This window comes from Procambarus clarkii, chromosome 6 (assembly GCF_040958095.1).
Source record: "Procambarus clarkii isolate CNS0578487 chromosome 6, FALCON_Pclarkii_2.0, whole genome shotgun sequence".
Taxonomy (NCBI): domain Eukaryota; kingdom Metazoa; phylum Arthropoda; class Malacostraca; order Decapoda; family Cambaridae; genus Procambarus; species Procambarus clarkii.
The window spans coordinates 17,543,642-17,571,552 of record NC_091155.1 but is presented as its reverse complement, the minus strand read 5'-3'; the positions used below and the strand labels follow the sequence as shown (position 1 = coordinate 17,571,552).

General features: G+C 43.1%; 2 protein-coding genes across 2 annotated transcripts; both read left to right on the top strand.

Annotated features, from left to right (window-relative positions):
* Positions 1-10,762: 10,762 nt before the first annotated feature.
* Positions 10,763-12,571, top strand: LOC138355451 (loricrin-like). The gene has a single exon (XM_069310440.1). The coding sequence runs from the start codon at positions 10,763-10,765 to the stop codon at positions 12,569-12,571; it is 1,809 nt and encodes a 602-aa protein (XP_069166541.1).
* Positions 12,572-20,383: 7,812 nt separating this feature from the next.
* On the top strand, positions 20,384-27,074 carry LOC138355446 (uncharacterized). The gene is made up of 4 exons (XM_069310437.1): positions 20,384-20,558; positions 20,784-20,850; positions 21,359-21,492; positions 25,144-27,074. Exons 1-4 carry the CDS (start codon positions 20,384-20,386, stop codon positions 27,072-27,074), a joined length of 2,307 nt encoding a protein of 768 aa, XP_069166538.1.
* The last annotated feature ends 837 nt before the right edge of the window (positions 27,075-27,911 follow it).

Here is a 27,911-nt window from a genome sequence, read left to right as displayed (position 1 = left end):
ATCATGGTTGGTGTACGACATCATGGTTGATGTAAGACATCATGGTTGGTGTAAAACATCATGGTTGGTGTAAGACATCATGGTTGATGTAAGACATCATGGTTGGTGTAAGACATCATGGTTGGTGTAAAACATCATGGTTGGTGAAATACATCATGGTTGGTGTAAAACATCATGGTAGGTGTAATACATCATGGTAGGTGTAATACATCATGGTTGGTGTAAGACATCATGGTGGTGTAAGACATCATGGTTGGTGTAAGACATCATGGTTGGTGTAAGACATCATGGTTGGTGTAAAACATCATGGTAGGTGTAATACATCATGGTTGGTGTAAAACATCATGGTTGGTGTAAGACATCATGGTGGTGTAAGACATCATGGTTGGTGTAATACATCATGGTGGTGTAAGACATCATGGTGGTGTAAGACATCATGGTTGGTGTAAGACATCATGGTGGTGTAAGACATCATGGTTGGTGTAAAACATCATGGTTGGTGTAAGACATCATGGTGGTGTAAGACATCATGGTTGGTGTAAGACATCATGGTTGGTGTAAAACATCATGGTAGGTGTAATACATCATGGTAGGTGTAATACATCATGGTTGGTGTAAAATATCATGGTAGGTGAAGGCCATATTTCAGCTAGCAATATTTTTTTCGACTTTCAATCACTTTATATATGCTTGTGGTTAAGGGATGTTGTGTAGTTCAGTGGTGCAATTACTTGTGTGTGTTTCAGGTATGCTGTTCCTTGTGTGTAGTTCAATGGAGTAGTTACTTGTGGGTGTGGTTCTGAGATTTTTTACTTGTATGGGGTTCAGGGGTGTTGTTATTTGTGTGTGGTTCAATAATGTTGTTACTTGTGTGTGTCTCAGGGATACTGTTACTTGTGTGTGTCTCAGGGATACTGTTACTTGTGTGTGTCTCAGGGATACTGTTACTTGTGTCTCAGGGATACTGTTACTTGTGTGTGTCTCAGGGATACTGTTACTTGTGTGTGTCTCAGGGATACTGTTACTTGTGTGTGTCTCAGGGATATTGTTACTTGTGTGTGTCTCAGGGATACTGTTACTTGTGTGTGTCTCAGGGATACTGTTACTTGTGTGTGGTTCAGGAATGTTGTTACTTGTGTGTGTCTCAGGGATACTGTTACTTGTGTGTGTCTCAGGGATACTGTTACTTGTGTGTGTCTCAGGGATACTGTTACTTGTGTGTGTCTCAGGGATACTGTTACTTGTGTGTGTCTCAGGGATACTGTTACTTGTGTGTGTCTCAGGGATACTGTTACTTGTGTGTGTCTCAGGGATACTGTTACTTGTGTGTGTCTCAGGGATACTGTTACTTGTGTGTGTCTCAGGGATACTGTTACTTGTGTGTGTCTCAGGGATACTGTTACTTGTGTGTGTCTCAGGGATACTGTTACTTGTGTGTGTCTCAGGGATACTGTTACTTGTGTGTGTCTCAGGGATACTGTTACTTGTGTGTGTCTCAGGGATACTGTTACTTGTGTGTGTCTCAGGGATACTGTTACTTGTGTGTGTCTCAGGGATACTGTTACTTGTGTGTGTCTCAGGGATACTGTTACTTGTGTGTGTCTCAGGGATACTGTTACTTGTGTGTGTCTCAGGGATACTGTTACTTGTGTGTGTCTCAGGGATACTGTTACTTGTGTGTGTCTCAGGGATACTGTTACTTGTGTGTGTCTCAGGGATACTGTTACTTGTGTGTGTCTCAGGGATACTGTTACTTGTATGTGGTTCAGGGTTGTTTGGGTGAGGCTAGGCCTAACCGTGCGGCCACCCATCAGACCCAACAGAATCTGATTTTACTGATCTGATTTTACAATCTTAACAATTTACAACAATCTGATTTTACAATAACTTTTCTGATCTCTGCCTCTTACTGTAACTGCTCTTGGTGATGCCATTTTACAAGCATTCATAAAGGAAACGTTAGCCCTAGCAGATATTTTATGGCAAAGAGAGTTAGAACCATTCTCATTGCATTTAATTATTTTGGCATAATTTTACAACCAGAGCTTTCAATCTTTGATCTGATTATGAATTATTTGATTTAAATAAATATATTTTCGTGAGTTCTTTGAATCGAATGCTTTTCCAAGAAAAGCATTTTACAGAAGTTTGAGGAAATATTAGTTAGTTAGTTTAGTTTAGTTCATTTATTATGCACCCCATACCCATCTTGTGGGCGGAAGTGGAAAGGGTTACAGAGGCACATAATGGGCTCAGGGACTGAACCCCACAATTCATTTAGCTAAGCAAGTTACAATCTTGATGAGCTAGTTACAAAATTCAATATAAGTCGTCACATCAACAATGGGTTCGAGATCGACCTCAAGTACAGGTTCTAAATTAAGCAACTGACATATGTGGAGAGCTAGTGTCACAATTTATATGTTTGTCCTGCACACCGCCCCCCATCCAGTGGGCAGCGGTGGATAGGTTACAATCACTTAGTTACTACCTACAGTTAGCAAACTGGGGATATTTGTCTAAAATTTCTGGTAGCAGATCATTTTGAATGAAATATTGACACATCGCTGGAACATTGGTTATAGAATTGTCTCTAAATTCACGTATCTTTTCGCACTCCATCACATAGTGACGGAGGGTGTGCGAATAATTTTGTTGACACAGTTTACATTTGGTCAGATCTACATCAGCAGATAATGAGAATTCCCAGAGATACTTGTAACCGAGTATAAGCCGAGCAGCAGTAACATCTAGAAGTCTGCTGATTTTATTGGATGATCCATAGAGGAAATATTAAAAACTTAATTTGTTCTTATCGTTGCCGATATATATATTCCAGTTGTGCTCTCTTTGATATATTGCGCACATTTCTGTGAATCAGAATTGAACTGACGTAAACTCTTCAAGTTCAAACTTGAGAAAACAAGATCTGATCCCTTCTCCAGCACAACAACTTATCAGTAAAATTTCAAGAGATGTGGAATTCAGTAACTGACTGAAAACCAGATAATCACCATCAAATGATGCGCCTTATATCTTGTTAACACTTGGCTGTACCAACCGCGGGTTGAATGTTTTCCAGACATTTAGCACGACTGTAGGTAAAGGAAAGCATACACAACACAGTAACGGTAAACCAATGGTGCAGGCAGAGACAAAACCAGGCGCTAATATTGTTAGCAGTGAATTTTTACCCTGGTCAGGAATAGTAATACAAGAAGTACAACTAATTAAATAACAATACCAATTATAACTGAGTGATACCGCCAGGATGAGCTGGTGGCTTGTGGCAGTCCTTGGGAATAATGTACTTTAAACCGTGTTCAATAAGGACAAATAGATATGTCGCCTTGAGAATTCTTACAAATTGTCTGTTTAAACACAGATCTACTTTCAAATGTTTTTGCAACGGTGATGATGAGCATTGAACGATCATCGTTTAGTATTGGACGGTATGTGGAGCTCTCGCTTTTGACACCAACAACTACATTACAACAAATGTCACGTGACCTCTAAGAACCGCAGCTCTTCCATAACTACTTTACTAATGACAATGTAGTCCAACAACACTACGCACTGATACGTCTCTCTTGGAAAGGTAATTGCTTATTGCGTGTTTTTGTATATATATATATATATATATATATATATATATATATATATATATATATATATATATATATATATATATATATATATATATATATATATATATATATATATATAACTGAAAACTCACACCCCAGAAGTGACTCGAACCCATACAACCAGGAGCCACGCAACTGGTATGTACAAGACGCCTTAATCCGCTTGACCATCACGACCGAACATAAGGAAGTGATAGCCGAAGCTATTTGAACCACTTCCCCGCTGGCACTCGGATGGTAATCTTGGGCATAACATTTTATCAAATCACCTCATTCTTTGGGGCACACGTGAGGAACACAAATGCGAACAAGCCTGAATGGTCCCCAGGACTATATCCGACTGAAAACTCACACCCCAGAAATGAAAACTCACTTCTGGGGTGTGAGTTTTCAGTTGCATATAGTCCTGGGGACCATTCAGGCTTGTTCGTATATATATGTATATATATATACGAACATATATATATGTTCTATATATATATATATATATATATATATATATATATATATATATATATATATATATATATATATATATATATATATATATATATATATACATATATGTATATATATATATGTATATATATACATATATATATATATATATATATATATATATATATATATATATGTATATATATATATATATATATATATATATATATATATATATGCGAACAAGCCTGAATGGTCCCCAGGACATATGCAACTGAAAACTCACACCCCAGAAGTGACTCGAACCCATACTCCCAGAAGCAATGTGTGATCACATTGTGTGATCACACAATGTGTGATCACATGATCACCACATATATATATATATATATATATATATATATATATATATATATATATATATATATATATATATGTATATATGTATATATATAATATATATCAAACATAACACGAAAAAATTAAAATCGTGGCTTAAAATCCAGCAAATTTCACATTGGATACACTCAATACATGGCATGAAGACAACAGAGAATAAAATAGAGGCTTATGGCAACTGGTGCAGATGTCAACAGTGTACGGGAGAGAGCTGAGGTATATAAGGCCGGCGCTTCTTGTATCATCATCCAGTTCATCTCTTAGTTTGACTGAACCAGCACTGTCATGGTGAGGAATCCTCTTTTGTATTGGAATATATATTCTTATTTGCTTTATTTATTACTGTTATCAAGTTCTCTCTTTGCTTTTGTGTTTGCTACATTCTCTCAAACCTTGTAATTTATTATGCATAATTTACTGAATTTATATTTTATTTTTTCAGACTACAATTGTAATCGTTTTCTTATAAGTTGTTGCATATTCACTAAATTATATTTATTTATCTGATACCTCACTATCTTTTTTTCGGATTACATCTAGATATGTTTTTAAATATCATGTGTTGTCTCTTGTTGGAGAATTTAAATCATAAATTAAGTCCTCGTAAATGCTCTCTTTTACAAACACACACACACACACACACACACACACACACACACACACACACACACACACACACACACACAAATGTAATGTAATGAAGATAGGGGTAGGAAGCAGGAGACCAGATACAAGGTACCATTTGGGAGATGAAATACTTCAAGAGTCAGACAGAGAGAAAGACCTGGGGGTTGATATCACGCTTGACCTGTCCCCTCTAACATAAGAACGGCCTTTAGAAACTTGTGTAAGGAATCTTTCAGAACATTATATACCACATATGTCAGACCAATCCTGGAGTATGCGGCTCCAGCATGGAGTCCATATCTAGTCAAGCATAAGACTAAACTGGAAAAGGTTCAAAGGTTTACCACCAGACTAGTACCCGAGCTGAGAGGTATGAGCTACGAGGAGAGACTACGGGAATTAAACCTCACTTCGTTGGAAGACAGAAGAGTTAGGGGGGACATGATCACCACATTAAAGATTCTCAAGGGAATCGACAGGGTTGATAAAGACAGACTGTTTAACACAAGGGACACACGCACTAGGGGGCACAGGTGGTAACTGAGTGCCCAAATGAGCCACAGAGATATTAGAAAGAACTTTTTTAGTGTCAGAGTGGTTGACAAATGGAATGCATTAGGAAGCGATGTGGTGGAGGCTGACTCCATACACAGTTTCAAGTGTAGATATGATAGAGCCCAATAGGCTCAGGAATCTGTACATCAGTTGATTGACGGTTGAGAGGCGGGACCAAAAAGCCAGATCTCAAGCACACCTAGGTGAGTACAACTTACCTAGCACAAATAGGTGAGCACAACTAGGTGAGTACACGAAGGGGCCTCGGGGCTGAGTGGACAGCGCTCTGGGGTCGTAGTCCTAATGGTCCGGGTTAGATTCCAGGCGGACACGGAAACAAATGGGCAGAGTTTCTTTCACCCTTATGCGTTTGTTCATCTAGCAATAACTAGGTACCTGGGAGTTTGACAGCTGCTTCGGGCTGCTTCCTAGAGATGTTTGTGTGTGTTTGCGTGTGTTAGAGGATATAATAGAGGAAAAATATCATTTGGTGAGAAAGGCAGGGTCTTTCAAAATAGCTCGTTTCTACAGACACAAATAGTAAATACAAATAGTAAATACACACACACACGCGCGCACACAAACACACACACACACATACACAGCAATTACACACACACACACACACACACACACACACACACACACACACACACACACACACACACACACACACACACACACACACACACACACACACACACACAATGATACCTTGTATCTGGTCTCCTGCTCCCTACACCTATCTTCATTACATTACATTTGCTTGGGTTAAACTCAACCATTTGTTCGACCATTCCTGCAACTTGTCCAGGTTTTCTTGAAGCCTCAAGCTGTTCTCCTCTGTCTTATTCCTTTTAATAATTTTGGCGTCGTCAGCAAGCATTGAGAGGAATGAGTCTATACCCTCTGGGAGATCATTTAAGTATATCAGAAACAGGATAGGTCCGAGTACCGAGCCCTGTTTGACTCCACTGATGACTTCACGCCATTGTGAGGTCTCACCCCTCACTGTAACTCTGCGCGCGCGCGCGTGAGTTTGCGTGTGTGTACTCACCTATTTGTACTCACCGAAGTCATCCCCGGAACTGTGAGTTCCGGGGATGAACTCGAGGTCGATGAAGGACATAGGGACCTCCAACCCCGGAGACCGCCTTGATGGGGTGGTTCTTCTCCGGCCCCGACCACGGCGGTCTCCGGGGTTGGAGATCCCTGTGCCCTTCTTCACCAACCTCGAGGTCAACCCCGAAACTCACAGTTCCTGCAACGGCGCTGGAACCAATCGTATTGGCGTTTGCCTTACCATTGGAGACTTTCAGCGCCGTGGAGAGGAGGGACCTGCTGCCTGGGTAACAGCTTCTCCTCCGAATCAACCTACCCTGGCTTTGCGCCCAGGTGAGTGCCCAAATGAGTGCTCCAGACCAGGCCGACACCAGAGAGCAACTCCATTGTCTCCTGAAACTGAAAAACTGAAGGATGCCTACTATTTGTTTTTGCGGGGGTTGAACTCTGGCTCTTTGGCCTCACGTAGGCAGTGTAGAGCGCCCTAAATGCCTCCTTACTTAGGTTTCTGAATGATGTTCTAACTTTTGCCAGTGTAGAGTACGCTGCTGTCGTTATCCTACTATTTATATGTGCCTCAGGAGATAGATTAGGTGTTACGTCCACCCCCAGGTCTCTTTCACGCGTCGTTACAGGTAGGCTGTTCCCCTTCATTGTGTACTGTCCCTTTGGTCTCCTATCACCTAGTCCCATTTCCATAACTTTACATTTTCTCGTGTTGAACTCCAGTAGCCATTTCTCTGACCATCTCGGCAACCTGTTCAGGTCCTCTTGGAGGATCCTGCAATCCTTATGTCACAATTCTTCTCATCAACTTTGCGTCATCCGCGAACATCGACATGTAGGACTCTACTCCTGTAAACATTTCGTTAACATATATTAAAAATAGAGTTGGTCCCAACACCGATCCTTGAGGTATTCCACTCGTTACTGTTCGCCAGTCCGACTTCTCGCCCCTCACCGTAACTCTTTGGCTCCTTCCTGTTAGGTAGTTCCTTATTCATGCTAGGACCTTTCCTCCCACCCTCGCCTGCCTCTCATGTTTGAACAGCAGTCTCATGTGCGGTACTGTATGAAAGGCTTTTTGGCAGTCCAGAAATATGCAGTCTGCCCAATCATCGCTGTCCTGTCTTATCCTCGTTATTTTATCATAGAATTCCAAAAGGTTAGGCACAATTTCCTTTTCCAGAACCCATGTTGATGTTTGTTCACAAACCTAACGTTCTCCAGGTTAAACCAGTCGTAGCCTAATTATTCTTGCAAGTATTTTACAGGGGATGCTTCTCAGTGATACAGGTCTATAGTTAAGTGTCTCCTCCCTATCACTTTTCTTGAAAATCGGTACGGCAGTTGCCTTCTTCCAGCAACTGGACAATTCTCCCGACATAAGTGACTCATTAAAGATCATTGTCAGAGGCACGCTGAGGGCCTGCGCTGCTTCTTTTAGTATCCACGGTGATATTTTGTCTGGTCCAACTGCTTTAGTTGCATCCAGTGTAGTCAACTGTTTCATTACCTCCTCTGCTGTCACCTCTATATCTGATAGTTTTTTATCTAGGGTAATCTCTTCTAACTATGGGAGCTGCTCAGGCTCGGTTGTGAACACTCCATGGAAACTGGCATTCAGAGCCTCGCAGATTTCCTTGTCACTTTCAGTATATGCCCCTTCTGTTTTCCTTAGTCTTGTCACTTGGTCGTTCACGTACATTTTCTTCTTATATAGCTGTGTAGTGATTTAGGTTGCTTTTCTGCTTTGATCGCAATATCGTTCTCATAGTTCCTTTCCGATGTTCGTCTTATGTTAATGTAATCGTTCCTAGCTCTGTTGCATCTGATCCTGTTGTCCTCTGTCCTTTGTCTTCTGTACTTCCTCCATTCCCGCCTGCTGGCCATTTTTGCTTCCTGACGCTGTCTATTAAACCAGGTGTGCTTCCCACACCTGGGAAGCAGGTGTGGGCTCGTTATCATGGGGTGGGGTACGGGGTGGGTTAGCACTGGGGTGAATAACTACGCTCAAATTTGATGAGGTGTGTCGAGGACGGCTCGCCCTGTGGGTTATCTGCTCATCTTTGGTCATGTATTTGTCAACATACACGTTGTAATAATTTTCGCTACCTCTGTGTAAGTGCTTGTGTAGCAGTATGTAATCCACAGCCTCCTCGTTAGTGAACTGTACCAGGACAGGTCGTTTCCTGTTACAGTTATACACCCCAATGCGGCGGTGGATTCCCACCTCATTCCCACCTGCTATCTCGGCTCTGATATCTCTCAAGATCCCCTGTAACTCAAAATCTTCAATCTCCATCCTTTCCTGCCTCGATGATGCCCTGGCTTCAAGTATTCCATGGATTATGATTGACCTCCTTCTCAGTGAAGGGTCGTGCTGGTGGCCCCCTCCCTGGCTGACCCCCACCCCTCCCACATACTCACTACTCCATTCCCCACTACTCCCCCTTCCCTTGCCATGCTACCCTTATTTCTGCCAAATTCAGTTGTAAGCCTAGTTATCTCACTTTCCCATGCCACTCTGCTCCTCTTGATTTCTTCTTGAATATAGTCCATAAATTCTCGATTGTGTCTCTGAACCTCATCCTGTACCTTATTAAAGATTCCACTTTTAATCCCCTGGATTACATCATCTATCCAAACATCCCTCTTCTCTACAAATTTCCCAATCATCTTTTTTTTTATATATACAAGAGATATATACAAGAGTTGTTACATTCTTGTATAGCCACTAGTACGCGTAGCGTTTCGGGCAGGTCCCTGGAATACGATCCCCTGCCGCGAAGAATCGTTTTTCATCCAAGTACACATTTTACTGTTGCGTTAAACAGAGGCTACAGTTAAGGAATTGCGCCCAGTAAATCCTCCCCGGCCAGGATACGAACCCATGACATAGCGCTCGCGGAACGCCAGGCGAGTGTCTTACCACTATCTTCTTCACAAACCTATCCTCTTCTTCAATCATAAATACTGCTGGACCTAGACGCCCTTCCTGACCTAGTCATTGCTATAATCCAACCTTACCCACAGGGGTTCCAATTACCTTACCGACCTGCTAAACACATAATAGGCGAGTTAGTCTCCTAGCGTCTCCCCACGTGTGGAAGGGTTGCCGCCGGGGGTGAGGTCACAGTTGGTCACAAGTTGAGGCGATGAGGTCACAGTCAGCTTGAGGTCTGCTCCACTCTTCACACTGTCACTTATTTTTCCTTTCTTAATTGCTCTACCGCTGTAGGAGCTCACTATACACTTGATCACTGCGTTTGTATTCACTCCTGAGACAAAAAAACTATGTTTCTTGTCTCTGTAACACTTCAGTGTCTCGAGATAATTGATGTTATTCGAGGACCTACGGACACTCTCCGTAGGATGAGTGAGAGGATGTGTCTCACTACGCCAGACTCAATTAAGTTAGTTAGTAGTTAGTAACAGTTGATTGATTGACAGTTGAGAGACGGGCCGAAAGAGCAGAGCTCAACCCCCGCAAGCACAACGCACAACTAAGTGAATACACACAGACACTCTCTCTCTCTCTCTCGGCTTCGCGGCCGAGTGGATAGCACTTACGGGTCACAGTCCTAAGGGCCAGGATTCGATTCCCGGCTGAGTAAGAAACAATTGGGCTGAGTTTCTATCACCCGAAACACCTATTCACGTAGCAGGAAATAGGTACTTGGGAGTAAGACAGCTGTTACGGCCTGCTTCCTGGGGATGTGTGTGTGTGTGTGTGTGTGTGTGTGTGTGTGTGTGTGTGTGTGTGTGTGTATTTACTATTTCAGCTGAACTAAACTGATCTTTTGATTTCGTAATGTGGTAAATGTCAGATGACAGCAGACACAATGAAGCCTTAAACGTGAAGTATTGTGACGACCGCTCGAAGGGTTCATTATACTCTTCAAATACTTATAATGCACACGTCTTGAGCACATGACCATAACGTCATTCACAGCCCCATGTATCATCACCGATGACTACCCATCGTCATCACATTCCCACTCATCACATACTCGGCTCTGATTAATTCCCCAATGTATCGCCCATTGCAGAAGCTGGCGTTGATGCTGGTGGGTGTAGCCCTCTTGATGGCTACCAGTACTGCTGCCCCTGATGGAGGTGGTGGTGGTGGTGGTGGTGGTGGTGGTGGAGCAGGAGGTGGTGGTGGAGCAGGAGGTGGTTATGGATCAAGAATAAGGAGTGGCGGAAGCTTCATCTCTGGAGGTGGTGGTAGCGGAGGTGGTGGTGGCTACAGTTCTGGAGGTGGTGGTGGTAATGGAGGTGGTGGTAGCTACAGCTCTGGAGGCGGTGGTGGTAGCGGAGGTGGTGGTAGCTACAGCTCTGGAAATGGTGGTGGTAGTGGAGGTGGTGGTGGTAGCTACAGTTCTGAAGGTGGTGGTGGTAGTGGAGGTGGTGGTAGCTACAGTTCTGGAGGTGGTGGTGGTAGCGGAGGTGGTGGTAGCTACAGTTCTGGAGGTGGTGGTGGTAGCGGAGGTGGTGATGGTAGCGGAGGTGGTGGTAGCTACAGTTCTGGAGGTGATGGTGGTAGTGGAGGTGGTGGTGGTAGTGGAGGTGGTGGTAGCTACAGTTCTGGAGGTGGTGGTGGTAGTGGAGGTGGTGGTAGCTACAGTTCTGGAGGTGGTGGTGGTAGTGGAGGTGGTGGTAGCTACAGTTCTGGAGGTGATGGTGGTAGTGGAGGTGGTGGTAGCTACAGTTCTGGAGGTGGTGGTGGTGGTAGTGGAGGTGGTGGTAGCTACAGTTCTGCAGGTGGTGGTGGTAGCGGAGGTGGTGGTAGCTACAGCTCTGGAGGTGGTAGTGGTGGTGGTGCAGGCGGTGGAGGCCGCACTGGAGCTAAGGCATCTGTGAACTTCAACTTCGGAGCGCGAGGAGGCAACAGTAAATCTGGTGGTGGAGGCGGCTACAGTGGCGCCTCCAGTGGTGGATCCGGTGGTGGAGGCGGCTACAGTGGTGGATCTGGTGGTGGAGGCGGCTACAGTGGTGGATCTGGTGGTGGAGGCGGCTACAGTGGCGCCTCCAGTGGTGGATCTGGTGGTGGAGGCGGCTACAGTGGCGCCTCCAGTGGTGGATCTGGTGGTGGAGGCGGCTACAGTGGCGCCTCCAGTGGTGGATCTGGTGGTGGAGGCGGCTACAGTGGTGGATCTGGTGGTGGAGGCGGCTACAGTGGTGGATCTGGTGGTGGATCTGGAGGTGGAGGCGGCTACAGTGGCGCCTCCAGCGGTGGATCTGGTGGCGGAGGTGGCTACAGTGGTGGATCTGGTGGTGGAGGTGGAGGCGGCTACAGTGGCGCCTCCAGCGGTGGATCTGGTGGTGGAGGCGGCTACAGTGGTGGATCTGGTAGTGGAGGTGGAGGCGGCTACAGTGGTGGATCTGGTGGTGGAGGCGGCTACAGTGGTGGATCTTTAGGTGGAGGCGGCTACGGTAGTGGATCCAGCGGTGGATCTGGTGGTGGAGTCGGCTACAGTGGTGGATCTGGATCTGGTGGTGGAGGCGGCTACAGTGGTGGTTCCAGCAGTGGATCTGGTGGCGGAGTCGGCTACAGTGGCGGCTCCAGCAGTGGATCTGGAGTTGGAAGTGGAGGCGACTACAGTGGTGGATCTGGATCTGGTGGTGGAGGCGGCTACAGTGGTGGATCTGGATCTGGTGGTGGAGGCGGCTACAGTGGTGGATATGGATCTGGTGGTGGAGGCGGCTACAGTGGTGGATCTGGATCTGGTGGTGGAGGCGGCTACAGTGGCAGCTCCAGCAATGGATCTGGTGGTGGAGGTGGATACAAGGTTAGATCCAGAGGTGGATCTGGCGGTGGAGGCGCCTACGGGAAGTAAGTCTACCATATCGCAGAAATGAGCCCCATAAATCCAATCAGCGCAATTCACGAGACGGTATTCCCGCAAGTCTCCATCTGTATATTCACAAATAAAACAGATTATAATCTCTCTTCAACCCCAAAACAACATTCCTTTAAATTAAATTATGTTTGATTTATGCGTTACCATTTTTGGTAACTAACGCATTTGAAAGCTGATATGTTCTGTATTATGTTTCGTCTTTCACGTTGTTGTTATTTTTAGTGTGTTTGTTTTATCAATGGATTCAGGATAACATGATGTGTGTATTGTTGTATTTATAAGTGACTATTTATTTACACTTCTTACTAAAATGCGACTTTGTTTTTCACTTGTTATGCATGTGTTGTAATAAATGTTCTCATTGAAGAAATGAGATCACCACTGAGCAAAATAATCATCAATCTTTATCCTAAATATTGTGGGGCAGAAATAACCTTATTGTGTATTGGTAAATATTTTGGGTCTAAATTATAAACAACAACTTAAATCAAATTTCGGAAATTTACCGTCGTAAAATTTTTATGGATTGATTAAACTAGATTTTCTATAAACAGATTTGTTGTTAATCCCATTAATATTACACGGAAATTGTAGTCTTTTTAAGACCTTTGAATTGTTAACGTTAGGGGTGCAGGCCTAAAGTATTGGAACTGTTTAGGTTATTGATCACCGTCTTTCTTATTAGAACACAATCAACTAATCGCATTACCTCCAGGTACGCAAGAGCTGCTGCATGCTGAGGGTAAGGTGTATGGAAGTAAGTCTTCTCAGAGTAATTACGTTCTCTTTTAAAGCTTACGACAGAAAAATAATAAGGTGGCCTGATAACTGATGAGAAAACTTTTAGATTACATTATTTGCTTGCAGATGTTATGCATCTCTTGTTATGATAAAGTGTTCCTTATGCTATGATATATTTCTAGCACTTTAATGGTATATATTTTTAAAAGTGTTAGCAATAAAATCACTAATGTTATTGCACAGCTGTATCTTGCTCATGTTAGGCCTCGTTTAGTTTATGCAGTTCAGTTGTAGTCGCCATACTATGAAATAAACATTAATTCACTTGAACGAGTTCAGCGAAGGATGCAAAATTAATCCTAAAAATTAGAAATCTTGCTAATTAAGAGATATTAAGAAAGCTTAATTGCATTTTCTTCAAAGGTGAAAAGTTAGGGGTGATATAATTCAAGTGTATATGTAGATGAATGGGCATAGTAAGGGGAAAATATTAATCAGGTTTTAAAAATATCAACACTAAATAGAACACGAAGCAGATAGAATAAATTGAATAATATTAAATTTAAGAAAAGCTGGTTAGGAAACAAGGTTGTTAATTTGTGGGACAGTTTGTTTGGGAATGTGATAAGTGTGAGTTCACTTGATTGCTTCCAGCGTAGTTTAGACATAAATATGAATGAGTTTTGGGTAGATATATGGGATATATATATATATATATATATATATATATATATATATATATATATATATATATATATATATATATATATATATATATATATATATATATGTCGTACCTAGTAGCCAGAACGCACTTCTCGGCCTACTATGCAAGGCCCGATTTGCCTAATAAGCCAAGTTTTCCTGAATTAATGTATTTTCTAAATTTTTTTCTTATGAAATGATAAAGCTACCCATTTTATTATGTATGAGGTCTATTTTTTTTATTGGAGTTAAAATTAACGTAGATATATGACCGAACCTAACCAACCCTACTTAACCTAACCTAACCTGTCTCTATAGGTTAGGTTAGGTTAGGTAGCCGAAAAAGTTAGGTTAGGTTAGGTTAGGTAGGTTAGGTAGTCGAAAAACAAATAATTCATGAAAACTTGGCTTATTAGGCAAATCGGACCTTGCATAGTAGGCTGAGAAGTGCGTTCTGGCTACTAGGTACGACATATATATATATATATATATATATATATATATATATATATATATATATATATATATATATATATATATATATATATATATATATATATATATATATATATATATATATATATATATATTGGTAGCAGTCTTTCCTGTAGACATATATTATTAAATATGACCGAAAAAGTAAGATTAATAATTCTAACACGAATTTTCTCAATGTTTCTTATATTGTTTTTCACTCAGTTACCATCAACAGTGAAAAAGAATATAAGAAACATTGAGAAAATTCGTGTTAGAATTATTAATCTTACTTTTTCGGTCATATTTAATAATATATATATATATATATATAATATGGAACGTATGGACCAATAAGCCTCCCGCAGTTTCCATAAATCTTACTTTCTTATGTTCTTATCACCAAGAGGGGGATATTAATAAGGTATTAAATATATGAACATAATATAGAAAATTAAACAATGGATATAAATTTGATAAGACTAGATTCTGGAAAGACCTGGGTAAATACTGGTTTGATAACAGGGTTGTTGATTTGTAGAACAAATTACCAGGAAACATAACTCATTCCGAATGAGTTTGGGAGGATATAAACAGGAGTTGCCTCGTCTGACCAATAGGCCTTCAGTAGTTTCAAAGTTCTTATGTTCTTAAATCCTAATAAATTTCACATTCAATAATATAGTGCTGAAGTGAATGGTTCAACGATTCGTCACAGATTTTTCACGCTGAATATTTTGGAAGTAACTCTTCATCAGTCACTTGCCACGTGTACGTTTGGAAACATTCGCAACGACTAAATTATATTGCCTGGTGCAATAACAATTATATATTTGTTATTGCTATTCATATTAATATATATTACTGCAAAAGTTACTATAACTTTTAATACTGCAGCTTTCGTATCTTCATGCGTTTCATCATATTTAGCAGTCCTCTTAGGCACAGTGGTAAAACACTCTCCTTGCGTTTCGCATGCGTTTTGGCATGGTTCGTATCCAGGCCGGGGGGGGGGGGGGGAATGACTTGGCACCAATTCTTAACCGCACGCCTCTGATCACTCAGCAGTGAATGGGTACCTGATTCTTAAACGGTTTGGCGGGTCGTATTCCAGGGAAAATTAGGATTAAAGGTCTGCGAGAAACGTTATGCGTGCTTGTGCCTTTACAAGAATGTAATAACTATTGTATATAAATGCTCACATTTTATTACGAAATACCAAACTATATTCATTGCAAATCCTCTTCCTCCAAAACACTCACACATACACAAAATTACGAGGAGGATTAGGATATAGGAAGACCGTAAATGGCTTCAAGAAGACTTGGACAAACTGAAAGTATGGTCCAATAAATGGGTACTAGAGTTTAATTCATGTAAATGTAAGGTAATGAAACGTTGTGGGAGGGAGCAGGAGGTTGGTCAAACACAATCAAATGGGAAATTAAGTCCTTCATGAAACGGACAGAGACACGGATCTAGGAGTTGGTATTATCACACCGAAGCAGTCTCCTTAAGCCCATATAAACAGGATAACATCAGCAGCACAAGCGAGGTTGGTTAACATAAGACGGTAAGGGAATTATCAGGAGACAGCGCGAAGCCATTACGACTAAATAGCACTTGGAAGTGATCAAGATAAGGATTTAAAATGGGTGGGTGAGAAGGAATATTGCCTAACCACTTGAACAGTCGGGGATTGAACGTCGACTTGCATGAAATGAGAGTCGCTCTACCGTCCATTCCAAGTGGTTGGGCAGGTTAATAACATTAAAAACTGTATTTAACAAATTTTGCACGGAATCATTCAGAACCTTGCATACCACTTACGTCAGACCAATCCCGGCGTATGCGGCTATGGTGTTGTGTCCATATCTAGTCAATCACAAGACGAAGTTGGAGATGGTTCAAAGGCATACCACTAGACTAGTCTCCGAACTACGAGGTATGAGTTTCGAGGAAAGGTTACTTGAACTGAACATCACGTGGCTGGAAGGCAGAAGAGTTAAGGGGAGACAAGATTACTGCAGGCAAAATTCTCATGGGAATTGATATAAAAACAGACTATTTAGCACTAGTTGTTCTCTCACAAACGGACAAAGGCGGAAACTGATTACGCAAATGAGTCACAGATTCATTATAAACATGTTTATTCATTTCCAGAGTAGTTAACAAGTGGGTTAAGATGTAATGTGATGGATTTAGGCTCCATACACACTTTAAAATGTAAATATGATGGAGCCCAATTACCACAGGAACCTGTACAACAGTTGCTTAACAGTTGAGGGGAGGAAATAACGAGTCGAAGCTCAACTCCCGCAAGCACAATTAGATAAGTACACACACACACACGCACACACACACACACACACACAAACACACACACACACACACACACACACACACACACACACACACACACACACACACACACACACACACACACACACACACACACACACACACACACACACACACACACACACACACACACACACACACACACACACACACACACACACACACACACACACACACACACACACATGGGGCCTCGTAGCCTGGTGGATAGCGCGCAGGACTCGTAATTCTGTGGCGCGGGTTCGATTCCCGCACGAGGCAGAAACAAATGGGCAAAGTTTCTTCACCCTAAGTGCCCCTGTTACCTAGCAGTAAATAGGTACCTGGGAGTTAGTCAGCTGTCACGGGCTGCTTCCTGGGGTGTGTGTGTGGTGTGGGGAAAAAAAAAAAAAAAAAAAAAAAAGTAGTTAGTAAACAGTTGATTGACAGTTGAGAGGCGGGCCGAAAGAGCAAAGCTCAACCCCCGCAAAAACACAACTAGTAAACACACAACTAGTAAACACACACACACACACACACACACACACACACACACACACACACACACACACACACACACACACACACACATACACACACACACACACACACAAAATTCCTGTTTCAAAAGACCCTGAAACCGAATGTTTCAGGGTCTCCGAGGTAACGCAAAACACATGACTCACAGACCAGCTTTTTAATCCTTCTGAACGAAATGGGAGGACCTTGAATGCTAGCAAATCTCTCGCTGGGACAACGAAAACGGACCGGGCCATAAACCGGCATTTTAATCCCCTAGAACGTGCCTGTGCATAGTCACTGAGCGGACAGCTGATGACGTAATTGACCATTAGCATGCCTGTGCATGGGTCACTGGGGTAACAAAAAACCCAGGGGCCAAGTACCGGCATGGTGAAAAAATTCGAGAAAACTCAGGGGCCATAGACCGGCATGGTGAAAAAATTCGAGAAAACCCAGGGGCCATAGACCGGCATGGTGAAAAAATTCGAGAAAACCCGGGGGCCAAGTACCGGCATGGTGAAAAAAGTTCGTAAAACCCAGGGGCCAAGTACCAGCATGGGAAAAAATGAAAATTGCTGGTCGTTGGCCCGATTTCCACTACTACTAATTTTTCCACTACTAATAATTAGTAGTTTCCACTACTAATAGTAACTAATTCCTGTTACAAAATAGTAACAGGAATTGATAAAATCGATAGGGACGATTTCCTGGGACCTGGAACTTTAAGAACAAGAGGTCATAGATTTAAACAAGCTAAACACAGATGCCGAAGAAATATAAGAAAATTCACTTTCGCAAACAGAGTGATAGACGGTTGGAACAAGTTAGGTGAGAAGGTGGTGGAGGCTAAGACCGTCAGTAATTTCAAAGCGTTATATGACAAAAAGTGCTGGGAAGACGGGACACCACGAGCGTAGCTCTCATCCTGTAACTACACTTAGGTAATTACACACACACACACCATGCAATAACCATACAGGGAAAATCAACTCCCTTTAGAATTGCCATCAAGTGTACGTGAGACTGGACAGGAGAAAATTAGCTTCAATGTACTCAAACATATATTAGATTACAAATAAAACAAGTGGAAACAAACTCACTGAAACAAAATTGTCAGGAGTCATAAATGCAGTGTTTCCCGAGGACAACATTGTAATAAAGAAATTCCTACTGATAAGAAAGGACTGGAGTTTTGTGGAAAGCGATAATATTCTAGGCTGTGAAGAGTTCAGAGACTACAAAAGTCTCATAACAATAAGAGGAACCAATAGACGAAGTCCAATAAAAAACAAAAAACCCAAGAAGAAGTATGACAGAGACAGCATATCAGAGGACCCTCAAGAATTAACGGCAACGACGAGTCAGATAAACTTTCACTCTGAGCGAGCCAGACATAACGGATATCAATTTGGAAGCCTCGTGATGATTGAATGATCTAGGTGTACAGACGTTTGATTATCTGGTGAAAGTATAGGGCTACCTTACTCAAGGAACGGACCAGAAAACAAAAGGCTGGCATTCCGACTGGGGAATTATGAGGAAAGGCTTTTCAAGAAATGATGAATTATATCTCCAGAAATGTCAGGAAACAGTAGACAAGTTTGTCCCGGTTCGAAACGAAAAAATGAAATTTAAAGACAGGATCTATGGTTTAATCAGTGATGTAGGGAGGCAAAGGCACTCAGTACAAAGCCAACGAGAAACTACAGAAATAACAGAACACACCAGAGAACAGAGAAAGATACCAGAGAGCCAGAAATGAATACCTCAGTGTGAGAAGCAGAGACAGTGGGAAAATAGGGCAAAGACCGAACCCAAACTGCTTCACAGTCACATCAGCAGGAAAACGTAAGTGAACGAGCTATTAAGAGTTTATTAAACCCATAAATTTTAAACACATATACCTGAGAACTAGACAGAAACCACACAATATCTCGTCTATTATGAGGTACACTCAGTAATAATTATTCAGAGACTGCCTCCTCTGGATATTCCATGCCATTTGTTAAAAATAATCCTTATTATTTTCACTCTCGTCAAAGAAAACGTTATGATATTCTGTCACTTACAGAGTGACTAAGGTAATCTTTGCATCGTCTAAACTAGTGAGAAATTAAATAAAAAAGGTGACGTGACTAAGGTTATCTTTGCATCGTCTAAACTAGTGAGAAATTAAATAACAAAGGTGACAATGTCGAAAAAAATTGTTAACTTTTTGATGCAGAGCAATTTAGTAAGACTTGTTGCAATTATTGCATTACCTCTGAATATATGCATTCAAAACTTAAATGCAAATATTTTAACTGGGAACAATGAGTAAAGTTGTTTTTACATCTCATACATTATCATAATTATTTTGTATTTTGTTATTGTATTGTTCAAAATATATTTATCAAAAAAGTTACTTCGTGGCTAGTTAGTGCTCTATTATGATAGACCTTAAGCCACATACACCACAAATTATATACCTAATTAAGCTTCAGCTCCTGGGTCTTAAATTGAGTGGGTTAGTGTATTTTTGTGTAGATCCTCTCGCACCTACAAAGGAATCGATATGTCTTAAATTCTCATCTGTGTCTCCAGGTTTTGGTATTTCCAATGGAAGCCCTTACCTACATTATTGTCAAGTTCAGTTCCATATTCCATTGTGTATCTCTGTAAACCTTCTCCACTACCAGGATGGGTAGGCGGTCCAGAACCACTCACAAGATGGGTATACGTTCCAATACCACTGGCAGGATGGATATGAGGCCCAGTACTACTCCTCACAGAATGGGTATGGACTACATAATAAAATAAAGAAACTAAACTTTTAACAAACATTTTTCTAATTGTATTTGGCATATTTTTTTTTTTTTAGAAATCCTAACAGGCCAACTGAGTGATTCAGTGGGGATACACGCCCTGCTTTTATTGAAAATTCGAATCAATGAATCCCCCTTGCGTCCCTAATACCCAAGTTAGATCTATAAAAAACACAAGCAGTCCAGTTGGGACAGCCCAGGGATGAACAAAAAAACTGATGTCAAGCTCAATGGTGCAACATCAGAAAAGGAGAAATCCCGTTTCAGAGCAGAGGGTGCCTCTCGTGCAGGGGATTTCCATTTGGTACTACGCATGTCTACAACAGGCACTAGTCTAGATCCAGAGACCCTCTGTATAGCAGAGGCCATCTACTTGGGTAGGTGCCCCAAGGTGCAACAGAAAATTTCTCACCCCTGAAGGATTCTGTTGCATATTGGCTTGGGGATCATTCAAGCTTGTTCGCACAAATGTTACTCGTATGACCCCAATATGAGAGGTGATCTGATGAAATATCTGTGCCCAAAAATGTCACCGAGTGCTTCTGGGAATTGGGTTAAGGGTCTGATGATTTACAATTCTTTTAACAGTCGTTGTGGCCTAGTGGTGAAAGTATCGGACATGCTAAGGTGCATGAAGCCCTGGCTATCTGGGTTCGAATCCTTCAGGAGGTGAGGAGTTTTCTGTTGCATATTGGCTTGGGAACCATTCCAGCTTGTTGGCATGTATGTTGTACACTTTATTACACACACACACTTATATATATATATATATATATATATATATATATATATATATATATATATATATATATATATATATATATATATATATATATATATATATATATATATATATATATATATATATATATATATATTGTTGAATATGACCGAACTGTTAAGATTAATAATTCTAACACGAATCTTCTCAATATTTCTTACGTTTTTCTTCACTGTGGAGCATAATTGAAAAATTAAGTCTCTAAAATTCAGTTTTTACTTTTTTTTTTTTTGGTCTGACGCCTAAAAGCGTTTCTTTTAAAATAAAAACGATTATTTTGAGGACTTATGGCGATTCCACGACTCAGAGATGGTTTCTTAACCTTGCTGGGATCAACCTCACTGAGAACCAAATCACTCTCTTAAATCTGGGTATAAACTGTCATGTTATGTCCAGACCAAATGAGATGGCCCGGAAAGTAGAGTTGGAGATCCTATTGGACGACATATTTGACCTCGAGATGCAAAAGAAAGTTACCACTAAAGACACCTTGCAAGCGGAACTTATTGCAGAAGAAGGAAAGATTCGAGGTAACTACAAAAGCACCATACTGTCCCCCGAGCTCAAAGCGGCAGCTAAGAGCCTTTGTGAGAACAAGGAGATAGTCGTCAGGAGAGGTGTTAAGTCGCCAATATACGTTATTCTTAAAAAGACAAATATCTGGCAAAAATGAACCTCATACTCTCTGACCGAACTAAATTTCAAAGGGTAACGAAGGACACTACAGCCGAACTGAAAACGAGGGTAAACAGATTGATCGAAACTGTGAACGCCAAGAAATCCGGACTCCACCTGCCAAAGGTTATTGGGGAATACAACCCTGGTTATGCGTATGGGAATGTCAAGACCCGCAAGCCTGGAAACCCACTTCGGCCAATCATCAGCCAGATACCCACACCCACATGCAGACTGGCTAAGCGACTCAACTGCTTGCTGACTCCTTATGTGCCTATGTAGGGATACTCCTTATGTAGGGATAAGATCCTCTTTGGATGTAGAGTCGCTGTTTACCAACGTACCTGTGGATGAAATAATCGGGATGATAATGGACAGAGTGTATTGTGATCCGTCTTGTAATCCTCTTGACATACCAGAAAACATAGATGTAACAGTCACAGAAAGGAACAGAGGCTTCCACACTGCAGTCTACACTAAGGAAACAAACATAGGAATGTGCCTCAATGCCAATAGTGACTGCCCAGACAGGTACAAGAGGAGTGTTGTCAACGCTTACATCGACCGTGCTCTCAGTCACAGCTCAGGATGGAAGCAAGTCGATGAAGAACTCTGTAGGGTAAGGCAGGTCCTAGTCAACATTAGCTTCTCTAACGGTTATGTTGAAGACGTCATAAAAAGAAATGTGAAACGCCATGCAACCTCTGAAGAGTCAATTAACACAACACCTTTAACCCCGTATTAGACTGTTTTACAGGAATTTCTTTTGGATGGCTCATAAAATGGAGCAAAATGTCCTGAAAGTTATTATTAATAGGAACGTTATCCCTACAGACAAAAATCAGAAAATACAATTGACAATTTACTACAAAAAACGGGCAACCTACTCATGAAAAACTCCCCAGACACCAAACAGAACGCCTTGAAGGAAACCAACGTCGTCTATGCCTTCATATACCCACTTGGGGACTGTTAGCCCCAAAGAACTCAGTATATAGGCAAAACAACAACGTCTCTTTCTAGGCGATTAACAACGCATAAACAACAGGGCTCCATCAAGGAACATATAATCTCTTCCTACAACCAGACCATCACCAGAGAAGTCTTAACAAACAACACATAAATCATCAATAGTTACAACGATAGCAGGAGATTCGATATCAGCGAGGCACTACACATCAACAGGCAAGAGAAAGTATGGGCCAATAGGCCTTCTGCAGTTACTCTCATTTTTATGTTTTCATACTCAGTTAATACCCACCTTACCCAAAACATTTGCGTCATATCATCTCACCCAAAACGAATATAAGTATGATGTATGTTAGGTGTGAACAAGTCTTTGAGAATGTAAGAAGCCCTTATGAAATGCATTTAGGTGTCACACCAAAAATAAAAATGTAAAAAAATTAATTTTGGAGAGTTAATTTTTCAATTACCCTCGACAATGAAAAAAACGTATGAAATATTGAGAATATTCTTGTTAGAATTATTAATCTTATCGTTTCGGTCATATTCAACAACACATAATAACAATAATCACTGCAAATGGTCTGGTTCACAAAATCCATTTGATTTTGGTGAACATCTCTAGCCTAGCTCTCTTGAAAGTTATTGAGAAATAACAATGGGATAAACATTAAGTAACTGCAACAGTGATAGTTACAAGTTGTATCATTAGCATTATTAGCTTGATATTGGGGAAGATGAAATAGTTATATTAATGTACATATTATTACATGAATGACATCTATGCAAGAGATTTAATTAATTATTGAGTTATGATTTATTGATTAATATAACTATAGGTTAATAGTCTCTTATTCTTTAACTGATTAATATTGTTTAATTGAATCTTATTCATTTCTTAGATTAATTGACTCTAATTCGTTAATTGATCTACAACAGTGCAGTGGTGTAACCTCTGGCTAGGTACACTGTCGGAGTGTGGCGAATGTTAACACTCTGTTGTCGCTAGGCGTTATGAACGAGTAAACATATTAGACACTTGTACTGCCTAGATAATGTTCTACACATAGATATGTGTATGTTACACTCATTTAGATTGCTACACTGATTTAGATGCTTTCTGTGGCGGAGGAAGAATTGAAAGAGGAATTCCCTTAAGTACTTTCGTATATTAATACATCTTCATTCCTTCTGAAAATGTATTAATATACGAAAGTACTTAAGGAAATTCCTGTTTCAATTCCTGTTAACTCCGTAGTCTGACACTGTCACGTTCTCGCACTTTCGTATAGTCAATATTGACTTATTAAATACGTGCATATGTGACATACTAATTTATTGTGACTATTTTAGTTTACCTTGAAAAGCTTCATAGAAAACATCGACCTTACCTAACCCTCTTAGTATGTTAAGATAAGCATCTTATTGCTTCGCAATTACAATTATTACTTAACCTATTATAGGTATAGGAAAAGTTCTTTCTTACCTATTATAGGTATAGGTTAAGTAATAATTGTAATTACGAAGCAATTAGATGCTTATCTTAAGATACTAAGAAGGTTAGGTAAGGTAGGTGTTTTCTATGAAGCTTTTCAAGGTAAACTAAAATATTCACAATAAATTAGTATGTCACATGCACTTATTTAATAAGTCAATATTGACAGTAAGAAAGTATGAGAACGGGTTGCACATTGACACTGTCACTATATATATTCATTCATTCGTAACATTGAACTCACATTCGTATTCTTCATATCTTTCATGTATATATACATTGTCTTATCGCATTTGTTCATCCTTGTATTGCATCTTTCTTCTGTAATTTCCCATTCCCATGACAAAAAGGTTTTTATCTATATATTTTTACCACATCTGTACCGTAATGGTCAGAGTGCCACATGTGCTCCTTCTTGTCTTGCAAGTCACATTTGAACACTTTTGTTTTTATTGCGTCTCATATATTCTTCCGTACAATACCTTCCCACCTGTTCACACCTGTTCCTCGGGTCATGTCAGTCACCCGCCGTGTCTCCCGGTGTAGCAGCTGGAGCTGTCGTGTGCGAGGTGTCGTGTGGGAGGTGTCGTGTGGGAGGTGTCGTGTGGGAGGTGTCGTGTGCGAGGTGTCGTGTGGGAGGTGTCGTGTGGGAGGTGTCGTGTGCGAGGTGTCGTGTGCGAGGTGTCGTGTGCGAGGTGTCGTGTGCGGGGTGTCGTGTGCGGGGTGTCGTGTGCGAGGTGTCGTGTGCGAGGTGTCGTGTGCGGGGTGTCGTGTGCGAGGTGTCGTGTGGGGGGTGTCGTGTGGGAGGTGTCGTGTGGGGGGTGACGTGTGGGAGGTGTCGTGTGGGGGGTGTCGTGTGGGAGGTGTCGTGTGCGAGGTGTCGTGTGGGAGGTGTCGTGTGCGGGGTGTCGTGTGCGAGGTGTCGTGTGGGAGGTGTCGTGTGGGGGGTGTCGTGTGGGAGGTGTCGTGTGGGGGGTGACGTGTGGGAGGTGTCGTGTGGGGGGTGTCGTGTGGGAGGTGTCGTGTGCGAGGTGTCGTGTGGGAGGTGTCGTGTGCGGGGTGTCGTGTGCGAGGTGTCGTGTGGGAGGTGTCGTGTGCGGGGTGTCGTGTGGGAGGTGTCGTGTGCGAGGTGTCGAGTGGGAGGTGTCGTGTGGAAGGTGTCGTGTGCTAGGTGTCGTGTGCGAGGTGTCGTGTGGGAGGTGTCGTGTGGGAGGTGTCGTGTGGGAGGTGTCGTGTGCGAGGTGTCGTGTGGGAGGTGTCGTGTGGGAGGTGTCGTGTGCTAGGTGTCGTGTGCGAGGTGTCGTGTGGGAGGTGTCGTGTGGGAGGTGTCGTGTGCGAGGTGTCGTGTGGGGGGTGTCGTGTGGGAGGTGTCGTGTGCGAGGTGTCGTGTGCGAGGTGTCGTGTGGGAGGTGTCGTGTGGGAGGTGTCGTGTGGGAGGTGTCGTGTGCGAGGTGTCGTGTGGGAGGTGTCGTGTGCGAGGTGTCGTGTGGGAGGTGTCGTGTGCGAGGTGTCGTGTGCGGGGTGTCGTGTGCGGGGTGTCGTGTGCGAGGTGTCGTGTGCGGGGTGTCGTGTGCGAGGTGTCGTGTGCGAGGTGTCGTGTGCGAGGTGTCGTGTGCGAAATGTCGTGTGGGAGGTGTCGTGTGGGAGGTGTCGTGTGCGAGGTGTCGTGTGGGGGGTGTCGTGTGGGAGGTGTCGTGTGCGAGGTGTCGTGTGCGAGGTGTCGTGTGGGAGGTGTCGTGTGGGAGGTGTCGTGTGGGAGGTGTCGTGTGCGAGGTGTCGTGTGGGAGGTGTCGTGTGCGAGGTGTCGTGTGGGAGGTGACGTGTGCGAGGTGTCGTGTGCGGGGTGTCGTGTGCGGGGTGTCGTGTGCGAGGTGTCGTGTGCGGGGTGTCGTGTGCGAGGTGTCGTGTGCGAGGTGTCGTGTGGGAGGTGTCGTGTGCGAGGTGTCGTGTGCGAGGTGTCGTGTGGGAGGTGTCGTGTGCGGGGTGTCGTGTGCGGGGTGTCGTGTGGGAGGCGTCGTGTGGGAGGTGTCGTGTGCGAGGTGTCGTGTGGGAGGTGTCGTGTGCGAGGTGTCGTGTGCGAGGTGTCGTGTGGGAGGTGTCGTGTGCGAGGTGTCGTGTGCGGGGTGTCGTGTGCGAGGTGTCGTGTGCGAGGTGTCGTGTGGGAGGTGTCGTGTGCGAGGTGTCGTGTGCGAGGTGTCGTGTGGGAGGTGTCGTGTGCGGGGTGTCGTGTGCGGGGTGTCGTGTGGGAGGTGTCGTGTGGGAGGTGTCGTGTGCGAGGTGTCGTGTGGGAGGTGTCGTGTGCGAGGTGTCGTGTGCGAGGTGTCGTGTGGGAGGTGTCGTGTGCGAGGTGTCGTGAGCGGGGTGTCGTGTGCGAGGTGTCGTGTGCGGGGTGTCGTGTGCGGGGTGTCGTGTGCGAGGTGTCGTGTGCGAGGTGTCGTGTGCGAGGTGTCGTGTGGGAGGTGTCGTGTGCGGGGTGTCGTGTGCGGGGTGTCGTGTGGGAGGTGTCGTGTGGGAGGTGTCGTGTGCGAGGTGTCGTGTGCGAGGTGTCGTGTGGGAGGTGTCGTGTGCGAGGTGTCGTGTGCGGGGTGTCGTGTGCGAGGTGTCGTGTGCGGGGTGTCGTGTGCGGGGTGTCGTGTGCGAGGTGTCGTGTGGGAGGTGTCGTGTGGGAGGTGTCGTGTGCGAGGTGTCGTGTGGGAGGTGTCGTGTGCGAGGTGTCGTGTGGGAGGTGTCGTGTGCGAGGTGTCGTGTGGGAGGTGTCGTGTGCGAGGTGTCGTGTGGGAGGTGTCGTGTGCGAGGTGTCGAGTGGGAGGTGTCGTGTGGAAGGTGTCGTGTGCAAGGTGTCGTGTGCGAGGTGTCGTGTGGAAGGTGTCGTGTGGGAGGTGTCGTGTGGGAGGTGTCGTGTGCGGGGTGTCGTGTGGGAGGTGTCGTGTGGGAGGTGTCGTGTGGGAGGTGTCTTGTCGAGGGTGTCGTGTGTAATTATGAGAGCAACAGCCCGACAAGAACGTGTGTAGCGCCTGGGTGAACGACCTGGTGTGTCGTTAACGCGTTACAAGCTTCTCCGAGCAATCCGTCCTCCTAATAAAACGTCGCATTTTGACGTAGATCTCCCTAAGGCCAAATATCGTCGTACTAGAAAATGGCCGGGGCTCACGAAATTGACATACTGACCCGTTTTCTGTTTTGGGTCCTCTGGTAGGTTAGGATAAGGGTACTTTAGTACGACAGTTTCTTGACGTTGGGAACCTTAGGAGGACGGGCTGCTCAAAATCAGCCTTGGTGGCTGATTTTGTATAATTTATGCTTTACAAGCTTCCCCGAATACCCGTACTCACCTAGTTGTGGTTGCGGGGGTTGAGCTCTGGCTCTTTGGTCCCGCCTCTCAACTGTCAATCAACTGGTGAACATATTCCTGAGCCTACTTGGCTCTATCATATTTACAATTGTAACTGTGTATTAAGTCAGCCTCCACCACATCACTGCCTAATGCATTCCATCCGTTAACTACTCTGACACTGCAAAAGTTCTTTCTTACATCCCAGTCGATCTAGAACGAACTCAAGTGGTATTAAAACGGATTTTTGGCTTCTGAACTTATAATGCGCCATATTTTTGTATCATCGACAAATCTGGAAATCTTGCAATTCAATCCTGTGTTTATCTTGTATTTACTGTACATATGAGAAGCAACAGAATTTCCAGGACTGAGCCCAGGGGCAACACTTGCACTGGCATCCCACTCGGACTAACTCCATTTATGCAATCCATCAGCTATAATTAAAATATAATTAAAATAGATATATTGTTTTTTAAATA

Coding starts and splice junctions, on each gene's coding strand:
- LOC138355446 (XM_069310437.1), top strand. CDS start 20,384: ATGAACAAAAAAACTGATGTCAAGCTCAATGGTGCAACATCAGAAAAG. Junction 20,851..21,358: donor GGGTTCGAATCCTTCAGGAG/GTGAGGAGTTTT, acceptor TGTTATGTCCAG/ACCAAATGAGATGGCCCGGA. Junction 21,493..25,143: donor AGAAGAAGGAAAGATTCGAG/GTAACTACAAAA, acceptor GTCGTGTGGGAG/GTGTCGTGTGCGGGGTGTCG.
- LOC138355451 (XM_069310440.1), top strand. CDS start 10,763: ATGTATCGCCCATTGCAGAAGCTGGCGTTGATGCTGGTGGGTGTAGCC.